Source organism: Prorops nasuta, unplaced genomic scaffold (genome assembly GCF_024137725.1).
Source record: "Prorops nasuta isolate Cenicafe-Biocafe unplaced genomic scaffold, Cenicafe_Pnas_1.2 PNAS00071, whole genome shotgun sequence".
NCBI classification, from domain to species: domain Eukaryota; kingdom Metazoa; phylum Arthropoda; class Insecta; order Hymenoptera; family Bethylidae; genus Prorops; species Prorops nasuta.
In genome coordinates this window covers 302393-315518 of record NW_027116868.1, presented here as the reverse complement: position 1 = coordinate 315518, position 13126 = coordinate 302393, and the positions used below count along the sequence as shown (strand labels likewise).

At 34.3% G+C, this 13126-nt stretch overlaps 1 protein-coding gene across 1 annotated transcript in view; it reads left to right on the top strand.

Annotated features, from left to right (window-relative positions):
* Nucleotides 1-13126, top strand: part of LOC136784771 (ATP-dependent RNA helicase SUV3 homolog, mitochondrial-like) — a 154492-nt gene that overhangs the window by 9166 nt on the left and 132200 nt on the right. Inside the window, exon 2 of the mRNA XM_066745660.1 lies at nucleotides 4534-4692. Coding sequence (XP_066601757.1) covers nucleotides 4534-4692 — 159 coding nt within the window. The remainder of the gene's footprint in view (nucleotides 1-4533; nucleotides 4693-13126) is intronic.

Sequence of the window (13126 nt, the reverse complement as noted above, 5' to 3'; positions counted from 1 at the left end):
CACTCGTATTTTTCGAGTCTCTTTAAACTGCAAAACAATCTTTTTGGAAGGTACAAAATATGGAGTAGTAGATGAGTCCCAATGATGCTTAGTCTTTAAGCATGGACTACTGAATTCTGAACTTATTGTATTCAAGTGCAGTCTATGCATACTTCGCATTGCAATACATCCTATGAAAAATTGATACTTGCGACGCGCTCCTTTCTTTAAAGGGAAAAATAATAATCAGTTAACAAGTCCAAATCATTTTATACCATCTATTTCTATATTCACAATTTCAATCTGATACAAACCTAAAACTCGTCTTTCCCCTTTTCCCGCATAACGGGGGAAACATTAAGCTAAGTACAGAAAGCGTTCATCAAAAATATAAAACTCAATTTCTTTCTCTCAAACTAGGGCATGTGACACAATTTTCTGCCGACCAGGGAGAATTTACTTTAATAATACGCTCCTAGAGCGATCTGAGCGCCATACCCTTGCGTAGGTCGCCCCTGGAATGAGGCTGAAGCTAGCCGCCAGTTGCAAAGTGGAAAAAGTATTGCCTACACGGCAATGTTCAGACAATATGCACGATCAAAGAATTATTATCTTTTTGATAGTTCCGAACGCTTCTTTCAAATTATAATTTGTATTGTTATTTAGTGCATTAAATTTGGAATAAAATGATATAAATTTCATGAGAAATCTCAACTGCCAAAAATTACTTTATAATGATTGAAACGAAAGATTTGAGTGAAAATCGAGACACTCCAATGTTGAAAGAAGATTTTCAAATCCTAGGCGCACTTTATGCAAATTTTCAATAGTACTATCATTTAGTGCATTAAATTTAGAAGGGAATGGAATAGATTTAAGGAGGGATCTCAAAAGCCAACAAGAATTTAATAATCATTGAAACGAAAGATTTGAGTGAATATCGAGACTCCCTCATGAAATCCATATTAAGCTATTCCAAATTTAATGCACTAAATGATAATGCAATTTAAAATTTAGATAAAGGGCGCCCAGGTTTTGAAAATCTTCTCTCAGCATTGGAGTGTCTCGATTTCCGCTCATATCTTCAATTTCTATATACCATAAATAAAAAAATCTTGTTGGCTATGGAGATCCCTCCTGAAGTCCATATTAATCTATTCCAAATTTAATGCACTAAATAACAATACAAATTATAATTTGAAAGAAGCGTTCGGAACTATCAAAAAGATAATAATTCTTTGATCGTGCGTATTGTCTGAACATTGCCGTGTAGGCAATACTATTTCCGCTTCGCAACTGGCCGTTGGGAAGTGGCGGCTAGCTTCAGCCTCATATCCCATTGACCAATATAATTTAAAATCTTATGATTTGAAGCAATCTTTTACTTTACTAACATTCCAATATTTCTTACAAATATCTTTAATGGGAAAATTATATCACTATATACAGGGTGTATCAGCAATGATGCTTTTAATTTTAACTACATATTCTTGAGCATAAACTAAGTCGAAGAGTCCTATACTACAAGGTCCAGAAAAGCATCATTGCTGAGATAAATCAAATTTAAACCGATAAATCAGGGCTTTGATTCGACGGAAAAATTAATTTACTTTTACTTTCGTTGATAGTTCCCCTTCAAAAAACAAAAGAAGTTTGTACTTCTCCGCCGATCTGTATTATCGTACACGCATGTGCACACACGCACGCAACTACGCCGATTATTAATATTAGCTCTTAATGTCTTACATTTCTGATCCTGGTGCTGATGAAATTTATTTTCTGCCTATTTTTAAAAGAATCCCCAACAGTATCAATTTTGTTGAAAAATCTGAAGAATAATACGGCGTTATTTGTAGATTAATTTTCAAGCTGTTTTATCTTTTCGGTGACGAGACATTTGTCTTGCTCTAATATAGTCAAAAAATAAGTATTATATTAAAAAAGCGATTATAAGAAATTGTATTTTTTTCTATTTTTCAAAATCTTACTGTTTTATAAGATAAAACAGTTTGCTGTGTGCACAACTGAAAGAGCAAAATAACTCGAAAATACATTTTCAAATTAAGCCATAGTCTTCTCTGGAAGTTCCGGCCAAAGTGGAGAGCTTGAAGGATCCCTTTTCGAATAAATAAGCATTTTTTCATTTTATGAAAGGACAAGCCACAAAATGAAGAATTATTTTTTTGTATGCCATAGATTGTCCATAGCTTTTGCATAGTGTCTGCCTAAATAGACTTGCCAGTAAAACTAGCCAATTGCTAGACCAGATTCTAGTTTTTAGTGACTAGAAGTTGATACGGTCAAAAAAATGAAATATTTTGCAATTCACCAAGTAAAACATAAGTATTTACTAAATTATCTCAAATCTTATCCTATCTAAGAGTGTGTAAAGACTATGAATAATGAATAATCATCTACAACATTAACAAAAAATTATACTTAATTTTATGGCTTGTCTCTTCATAAAGTAAAGAAAGGCTAATTTATTCTTAAAGGGATCCTTCAGGCTCTCCACTTATGTCGAAATTTCCAGAGAAGGCTATGGCCTCACTTGAAAATGTATTTTCGAGTTATTTTGCTCTTCCAATAATTCAAACAGCAAACTGCTCTATCTGATAAAACATTAAAATTCTCAAGAACAGAAAAAAATACAAATTCTTTTTATCGCTTTTTTAATATAATACTTATTTTTAGACTACCTTAGAGCAGTTCATATGTCGCGTCACCGAAAAGATAAAACGACTTGAAAATTAATCTACAAATAATGCCGTATTATTCTTCAGATTTTTCAACTAAATTGATGCTGTCAAGGATCCTTTTAAAAAAAGGCAGAAAATGAATTTCATGATCACTAGGATCAGGAATGTAAAACATTAGGAGATAATATTAAAAATCGGTGTAGTTGCATGCCTGTATGCGTATGGCAATACGGAACTGTGGAGAAGTACGACCTTCTTTTGTTTATGGAACGGTAAGTGTCAACGAAAGTGACAGCAAAGTAATTTTTCCGTTGAGTCGAAGGCCTGATTTATTGGTTTAAAATTCATTCATCTCTGCATAAAACTATTATGGATGTAGTAGCATAGAACTTTAGGACTTTTAGACTTAGTGTATCCATAAGAATATGTGATTAAAATTAAAAGCATCATTACTGTTACACTTTGTATACGATTCCTTTTCTTTCCTTTCCTATACCCCCCACACTCCCTTCTGATACGCTTCTAATTTTCCCTCCCCGTACTTTATCCTCCTTTAGTAATGTCAATATTTGTTTCTACCTCTTCTGGCGTACTGAAATCTTTTCTACTCACATATTTTTCCCTGCTTCTCGTCAGTCCGCGCAATCTTTTCCTTCCGGCTATCTGTTCCTATCTAGCTGTTTACTTCTTAACCTCACTTTTTGCTGCCCGGTTCCCTCCCATTTCTTTTCTGACATTTTCTCCTTTCGCCACCTGTACTATCTCTTTATCTTCCTCCAAACTCTTTTCTCTTTTTACATTACATCTAGTCACTATAATATTTCCCACTCAACCACTTTAAGTGTCACTAGAAACGCAGGTTTAAAAGCAATTGGTTATTTTCCTCTTATGATATCAAAATAGAGATATTTTTTAATAATAATTTTGGTATATATTATAAAACGCGTATTTTTTCGTAATGAGAATTATTCATTAATAATGAGGTAATGTATGAATTATCGAATGTGTACTAATGTCAGTGCTATTTTTTATTTTACGCATTGTTATCTTTAAATATTTGGTTAAGAGCGTCAAACGATGTAATAGTACTTAAAAAAGAATAGGCATGAGGTATCGTAGTAAACTATGCAATAACAAACTGATCTTATACAGGGTGTTTCTGTAACGGCGGCATATAGGAGATTCGTGTTAGTTGACTATAGCGCTCAGGACGATGGTAACTGAGAGCGCTGATTGGTTGATATCATGTAGTGCCAACTTGAAATGGTCCGTTACCAATAGATGAATACGAAAAATGAAACCCATCCGCCATTTTGGAGTGGAGAAGTGTTTACATGCTAGTTGTAGAAGAAAGAGGTGTGAAATGATTAAATGTCAAATAGTGAGGTTACTAAAGTAAAAATGGAAAATAATGAATGGAAAGTTCGAATATTCTTACTTTCCATTCATTATTTTCCATTTTTACTTTAGTAACCTCACTATTTGACATTTTTCCATTTCACGCCTATTTCTTCTACAACTAGCATGTAAACACTTCTCCACTCCAAAATGGCGGATGGGTTTCATTTTTCGTATTCATCTATTGGTAACGGACCATTTCAAGTTGGCACTACATGATATTGACCAATCAGCGCTCTCAGTTACCATCGTCCTGAGTGCTATAGTCAACTAACACGAATCTCCTATATGCCGCCGTTAGAGATACACCCTGTATACAAATCAATAACCACCCTCATATAATCGCTTTATCTCCGTTTGCCATATAGGCATTTGTATTCAGTATAACGAGACGTGGGATAATTACATATTTACTTTAAAAATCTAAATTTTAACATTTTAAATTCTTTTGTTTCAGGGGTATGTAACTACCTTTAAGCCAGATGACCTTCAAACTCTAAAAAAATTGCTGAGTCAAACACCCGAACCATTAACTCAAGCTGGTCTACATCCAACTGCAGAACAAATTGAATTATACGCATATCATTTACCACAGTCTTCTTTCTCAAATCTTATGGTAACGAAATTAAAAAATATTTCATGTAATTCATTATGATTAGCATTAAGGGGATCCATGACCGACGGTAAAATTTCATTCGAGAGTTTATCTCCTAAATTATTAATAATATGAACTTTCTAGTAGAGACTGAATTTTCTCTTCTAACAGTGCTTAAGAGCGCTACAGGCTTAGATTCTCATTAAAATGATTTTTTTTTTTAATGAAAATTGTAAACAATAATATTTTGGATAATACTAAAAAAAGCGCTGTAGCTCCCTCAAGAAGATTTCTATGAGTAATTTGAGATCAAGAAGCAACAGATAAGTCTAAAAATATTGAAGATTGTTTTGAAAAACTAATGTAGCATATGAATAAAATATTTAACTGATTTACCGACAGAGAAGAGTCGTCATGCATTAGACAAAGATACGCCTATACGTTCTCTGGCATTAGAAGGGCTATAAATATGTCTCTAACACAGCTGTAGCAAACGAACACATAGCAAGATAGCTAGCTGACAATCCTTGTATTTTTGAGGCTATAATGCAAACAAGGGAAGCAAGGCATCTTTCAGAGTAAATGAGTTAGGTTTTTCGGAAACTTTCGTTGCTGCGCCCATCATTATCATATCTACTAACCACAGTAATTATTTCGATGCATTCTACTATTTTAAATTCTACAAAAGCATGAATAGCTGTAGCCGTGCACTTATCGTAGTAGGCGATGCATCGGGCTTCATTGTGTGGCACGAGTCTCTTTCACTTCCATGCGACACTGACTTAATAGTTATAATTTCTGCCGCAATTGGCGCTAGCCTATAATAGAACGAGGCCGTCGGTAATTATTTGTCGGTTTCGGATTACCTTAAGGATGTAGTTTCATGTTATGCTCCGTTTCGTAGCCTCATTTCAGAATTGTTTGCCCAAATCAAATGAAATACAATTATTTTGGTGTTTTTACATATTATTCCTGACTTCTTAAACTGTAGAACAATAATTTTTATTTTAAAAATGTACAATATTTTGTTTCAATTTTGTATGGCCAAGTGGATATGTTATAAAAAAACTTAAGTAACTGATGAACGTGGTACCGTTATTCTTCATAATTTGAAAGAAAATTGAAAGTGATTCTTGTTCTATAGACTTGTCATTGAATCCGAATAGGAATTGATCAATTCTAGTAATAAATAACAATATATTGGACTTTAAAAAGGAATCATGAATTCTATTTTTTTTTACTGAAAATCAAGCCATAACTTAATAAATTATCAAGAGGCACGGTAGTATCTTGGCGGCAACTACATACCGCCGCACGCTACCGTGTAACTTATACAGCAAGTTTGGCCGTTCCAATTTTCAAAATGATTTATCTCTGTGAAAGAAGATCCATTCTTATAATTTAGGTAAAGCTTTTCTTAAAATGGTTTTGAAAAAGCTTACATTTGAGCCCATGAATATCAAAATCGGTTCATGCAACTCAAAGATCTCATACTTTCTTAGCTATATGTATATGCCAAAAATAAAATTCTTCTCCTTCATAATCTTCTCATTCTTCTCCAGCCAAAGTGTATATTTCGGGTTGAAGTTGGTTGATTAAATGACGTTAATTTTCCACTACTACCAACCTACTTTTCGGCTCTCAAAATTTGATACTACTACCAACCTAATTTTGGGTTTTGAAAATTTTGTAGGCTGCAGTGTTTGTAATAAGGACATATTTATGGTGATAATGGTGTTCACCCATTATGAATAAAAAAATTTTGTAAATTCAGAAATAAATTCATTGAAAATAGTAACAGAAGGAGTCGACGATTTGATAAGCATAATGTTACATTATAAAATATAGGATGAAGTGTACTTTATGGTATTTATTTTACATATTATACAGGGTCTTTTCCTAATAGCGGAGCATAGAAGATTCGTGTTAGTTGACTATAGCACTCGGAATGATCGAATCTGAGAGCACTGATTGGTCAATATTACGTAGTACCAACATATAATAGGCCGTTACCAATATTTGGATACAAAAAATGAGATTCATCCGCCATATTGGTGTGGAGAATGTTTACATGCTAATCCTAGCAGAAAGAGGTGTAAAATGGAGAAATATCAAATGTTATCTTTACTAAAGTAAAAATTGAATGCTTTGAATGAAAATGAAGAATATTTGTACTTTCCATTTATTATTTTCAATTTTTACTTTAGTAACCTTACCATTTGTCATTTCTCCATTTTACACCTCTTTCTGCTAGGATTAGCATGTAAACATTTCTCCACACCAATATGGCGGATGAATCTCATTTTTGTATCCAACTATTGGTAACGACTTATTATCTGTTGGTACTACGTAATATTGACCAATCAGCGCCTGAGAGCACCTGAGTAGAGGGCAAGAACCCACAAACCTTATGGGAAAAATACTTATTCCAACAATCGCCAGTTTTCGAGAGGATACCTCAAACAGGATGGTTCCTCTTTGCAGAAACTTAGTTTAAAAGTTTCAAAGTACAACACTCAGAAAACGCTTAAAAGAGCACGCTTACAAATATGTATCGTACAAGGCTATCGAAAAATTCGGTAAGAGTATGTCTCAACAGTCTACTCTGTTACGTACCGGGTAGTCGTGGCCGCCTATCGGTCGAGTTTCGCGCTGACTCGACACTACAGTCTGGGCAGAGATGAAACGGGAGATTGCTCATGCGAGGTCCCGAGGCAATCCCTACCGGTAGGCGGCGCTGGTGTTGGCAAACGCGTGTCTCAGGTCCATCTAACCCCTAACGCCATCTATCGGAAGAGACCACGAAGCACGAGCGTTAAGCTTAGAATAGGGTAAAACATATATGCATTGTTGCCAGAAAGCGGAATAAAGAGAGAGCGGAGATATTTTCTCGGACCTCTCTGTCTTTCTCGCTGTTAGCTTCTAGCAGAAGAGTCGAGGCAAAATCTTTCCGTTTCGCTTTGCCGAAAATCTACCAATATTCGATGTCATTTATATTTGCAGGCCAATGCCTTTATACATGATTTTTTCAGCATATTTATTTATCAGCATTGACTTATTTAAATCAATAATAAATTAAGGAAATGCGTATTTGATATATAATAATTATTTTAACTATAATTTCATCGTTATATTTCGCTTATTTCCGTAAAATCTGCATTTCTTTAGTTTATTATTGATTATTGTAAGTCAATGGCAATTTAAAAAAATTTAATCTTAAAAAAAAAAGTACCGATCAGGAATCGAACCCGGACCCACGAATCGCCACGCGATTACCTTACCGCCTAGACCACGAGGCTTCTTCAGTGCACCGTAAACAGATAGTCTTTTTAAGGGCTTGAAATCTTCTATTGAACCATATAAATAAACGAAGAACCAACATCTTTATTCATTATTATTCTATCATAATGGTACACAAATTAAAGAATAATTATATAATGTAGATTTTCAAAAGCTTTTCCAATAACCAAGAACGGAAACTGCGAGCGTTGATTATTAATCTTCGTTCTTGGCTATTGGAAAAGCTTTTGAAAACTATTCAAAATATAATTATTCCTTAATTTGTGTACCATTATGACAGAATAATAATGAATAAAGCTGTCGGTTGCTCGTTTATTTATATGGTTTAAAAGAAGATTTCAAGCCCTTAAAAAGACTATCTGTTTACGGTGCACTGAAGAAGCCTCGTGGTCTAGGCGGTAAGGTAATCGCGTGGCGATTCGTGGGTCCGGGTTCGATTCCTGATCGGTACTTTTCTTTTTTTTTTAAGATTAAATTTTTTTAAATTGCCATTGACATACAATAATCAATAATAAACTAAAGAAATGCAGATTTTACGGAAATAAGCGAAATATAACGATGAAATTATAGTTAAAATAATTATTATATATCAAATACGCATTTCCTTAATTTATTATTGATTTAAATAAGTCAATGCTGATAAATAAATATGCTGAAAAAATCATGTATAAAGGCATTGGCCTGCAAATATAAATGACATCGAATATTGGTAGATTTTCGGCAAAGCGAAACGGAAAGATTTTGCCTCGACTCTTCTGCTAGAAGCTAACAGCGAGAAAGACAGAGAGGTCCGAGAAAATATCTCCGCTCTCTCTTTATTCCGCTTTCTGGCAACAATGCATATATGTTTTACCCTATTCTAAGCTTAACGCTCGTGCTTCGTGGTCTCTTCCGATAGATGGCGTTAGGGGTTAGATGGACCTGAGACACGCGTTTGCCAACACCAGCGCCGCCTACCGGTAGGGATTGCCTCGGGACCTCGCATGAGCAATCTCCCGTTTCATCTCTGGTCTGGGTCAGTAGAAACGCCGATTGAGCTTTTCGACTATCGGTACAATGAACTATAGTATTACACTCCGAGCGGTAAGAATGTAATGAGTTGGCAAGATTCGGAGTGAATGATAGTATGTATAAACATACGTTGGAACAGCAGGTTTGACACAAAACTATGTATTTTCAGGTATTACAATTATACTTACAGTAAACGCTAATAATGCTGGATCAGCATTCGCAGGATTATTTATTATTTGTCACAACTATTGGAAAGACTAGACTCTCCGATGGTTGTGGATTACTCGCACTTAATTAATTCTGATCAGTTCGTAATAGTTGTACTTGTCTTCCAGAACGGTACGTGTTAGGCACGACTGAAAGATGTACACTCGCGACAATTTCTACACGACTTCTTTCGGATTTAATTATACTAGACTTAACTACCAGTACACGGCGACTGGGCAAGAGATTTGTTAGAATAAGGTGGAGTACTCTGCTCCCGTGGAACGAACACTAGAGTTACGACCTTGGAACGCGGATGATGCGGCAGCGGCTAAGCTTGCACAGAATAAGAATCGACTTGAGGGTCGCGGAACTCGCATATATGTAGGAGGCTTAATAGGTCATGTGTTGTCAGTAGCGCCATGATCTTTCGACACATGACAACCAAAAAGTCTCCACATCCACGGCCGACGCCCAAGGTTTGACGCATTTCCGGAAAAGAAGTCCGGGTGTCAGCAATGTGCAATACTACCGGTATTGCACACGGACGCGCGCGATCTAATTTGGTTCGGCGAGGTGGCTGACCCCTACGTTACACTCTATATACCTTTACTCGCTAGAAGACCGTGATCTTAGTCGAGACCTGATCACGAGGTTTCGACGATAACCAAAGTAAATTCGTTCTTGCATCCGAATGCCGTAGTGAGAAAGTAGAAAAAGTATGAAAGTTTGTATCTACACGAACATCAGTAAAAATAAATACTTACCTAAACTTTTAGTTTTCATTAATTTTTTTAATTTAAATATTTTATTTTACCAAATTATTTATGTTAGACGATTTACGTACTTGTCGCCCTTTTTTATAGGCGAAGCTTGTTTCTTGTGGGATATCACTTACATTGAGTTTAAATGAACTAATCATTAAAAACAAAACGTAATGAACGTAACGTAATTGAAACAAATGAAAACTTATGTACGCATACATAAATACACTGCTTATATTGTGTGTGAACTGTATTTAAGTCAAATTACGTCATGGAGGTACGAAGTATCTGGAGCGTACAGTTCTTCTTCTTCTTCTTTTATTTCATTAGCTTCCGTCTACCATAGACAATTTACCATGCTGTTCACTATCACAAATTAGGTCTTTGTAGAGAAATACGATCTTCAGTTTCAGCTTGTTAAGATTTGTTCACTTATAGTCTGTTAAAGTAGAAGAATTTTCTAATTATTTGGCAAATTTTAGACATGTTTATGAACGAAGAGTATTTAATGATGTTTAAATATCAGTTTCTCCTGGAAGTAACAGTTCTCTAATTATCTCTATCCATTCAGATCTGATGAAATCTAAGAAGTAGCAGTCACACAGAATATGTTCAGGGTTTGAGTAATATTAATTGAACAGAGACAATTTATGTCTTGTCGTTACTTTATTTTAAATAAGAATTCATTAGTGGCTAGTTTGTCTTGTAAATATTTTATTTAGTATGGATATCTCGAATCTTGTCAAATCTGAGTTATGGAACTATGGGGTTTTGAATTTGACTTTATTAGAATATTTAAAGAATAGCCTTTCAGATTTATTAAGAGATCAAGATAATTACATTATTATCTTTTTTATAAGAATCGGTTAATATTTTGTTGATTCTGCTGTTGGGAAGTATTTTGATTTTTAGATTGGGTAAGATAGCCCTATTTTTTACAACTTGTTCAATTGTTTCATTGCGAAGAATATTTTTGTGGCTGGGTGTCAAAATAATTTCAATTTTATTATCTGTTTTTACAATAGTTTATAATAGTAAGTTTCATTCTATAATAATAAAATTGTCTAAATTTTTATATTTTTGGCCATTCAACTTATTAACCACGCTAAGTGAATCAGATATAATGATAAAGAATTGTTTTTTAATTTTTGAGGTACAATTTAACTTGACAATGCGTTTTAGGGAGAACCATATAGCTGATGCCTCCGCACCGAAGATAGCTTATTTAGAATTTAATACTATTTTAGAAATAACAATAGAAATAGAATCGATTATTGAAGCAGTAGAGTAACCATCCGATTCGTATTTACTCCCATCAGTGTAATAGACTCCATCCAGATTCAGAGGGTTGTTCCTAATGTGGTTGGTTAAAAATTTGCTTTAAACCATGTTGGGATCAATAGAATTTACCAGGACCTTACCCTGTAACATGTCAGTTATTAGTATTTCTAACTTATTAAATATTGGGATAAGAATGTTAGGAGAGTGTGATATTTTAAAGTTATAGGAGTACCAAGGACTGATTTTGATAAATGATTCAACGTATAATAGTATGTATCTGGTAGAAGTGAAATCTATGGAGTTGATGTTGTGTATGAGGTCTAAAATAACTAAGGTAATAGGGTGGATATTTATCGTACCTCGATTTAGAAAAAATTTAATTGTAGGCATGAGAGTTCTTCCTAATATAACAGGTTCACAGCTGATGAACTATGTGATTTTGTTGGGGCTAGTTTGGGCAAGGCTTAGGGCCTTTTTAATCATTGTGCAAAGTAATGAATTATAACTATTTATGAGAGGCTAAGGTTGGTGGAATGAAGACAGTAGTCTAGTAAATCGACCGGTTATGCATTTTTTGATTTTTTTAATTACATTAATGAAATGCAACAAATCCAAAAATTTTATATGTTATTAATACTATCTTCAGTTATAAAAAATTATTTTGTTCTTTTTTACAATATTTTAATGAAATCACTTGAAATTAATAGAGGTGCCAAAGAATATGCTGCTGATCCGTGAGCTATTTCCATCAGTTTGAGTAATTGAAACAAAAAAAAACAATAGATTATTATGTAGGATCGTCATTCTGGTCGGAACTACAATAAATTAATTTTGTAAAAAAATAACAAAATGGCGGACTTATAGAAACAAAAAGTACCATTGTTTAGTGTAAATTGGGCTGTAAATTGAAAAATAATGCGTGGAAAAAAATGATTCTAGTTCCATCCGGAATTACAAACGTGTAGAACAACATGTTAAAATTTCAGCCCGATCGGTTTAATAGAAAATCTGTTATCACTCGGGCTGACCAAGAAAACTTGGTTTCGAGAAAAAGGCGTTTAAAGTTGGGCTAACAGAACTTTCATACTCACACTAATCGTCGATCCCCGGTGGGTACAACAAGCCTTTAGCCTCTTCATATGCGTCAAACACTGATATATCTGGTTATATCCTTTCGTATATGGGAAGTTATAAAAAGCTTTAAGGATATATAAAAGTGAGGAACAGCCATTAGAGTAGGTGTTGCGAAACTCACAGTATACCACTATGCGGCGCTGTTGAATATGTGTTATATCTTTGTTAATATTTTGAATAACGGTTTAAAATTTGTACACCATATTCTAATGATGCTGTAACGTGCAGAGTAGTTTGATCGCTAATTTGATTAATTATCGAAGTGCGATATTTAAACTACACCTTTAAAGTGTCGTCTTGAAAATTTGGTAGTGTAACTAGCTTTTGTGAAAAGGTATCGTAGCTAAATGATTTGAACTCTGGGCACCCAAAATGAAAGGGGAAGAGATGAAGTAAATATAATTCAATTTGTTACCTATTGATGAAAAATTGCAAATATGAATGAAATGTAATGGTAGTAAGGAGACTCCCCTGTTAACCTGCTCTCGAGAACTGGGGACGCAGTTGCCGCAGGGAACCAAGGATAATAGTATTGTGGTTGTGTGAAGATGTATGCATTAAGTCAAACACAAGTGTTAAATACTAAGTTTAATTCAATAGGAACAACACAAATTAACTCGCGTACAAATGTGAACCAATTAATACATGGCTTTGATTTAATAAAAGGAAAAAAAACGCGAACTTGCTCTCGCTCTCCTGAACAATAAATTAATATAACCGAACTTCATGAGATTTGAAGGAAGATTAATTAATCAGTAGAG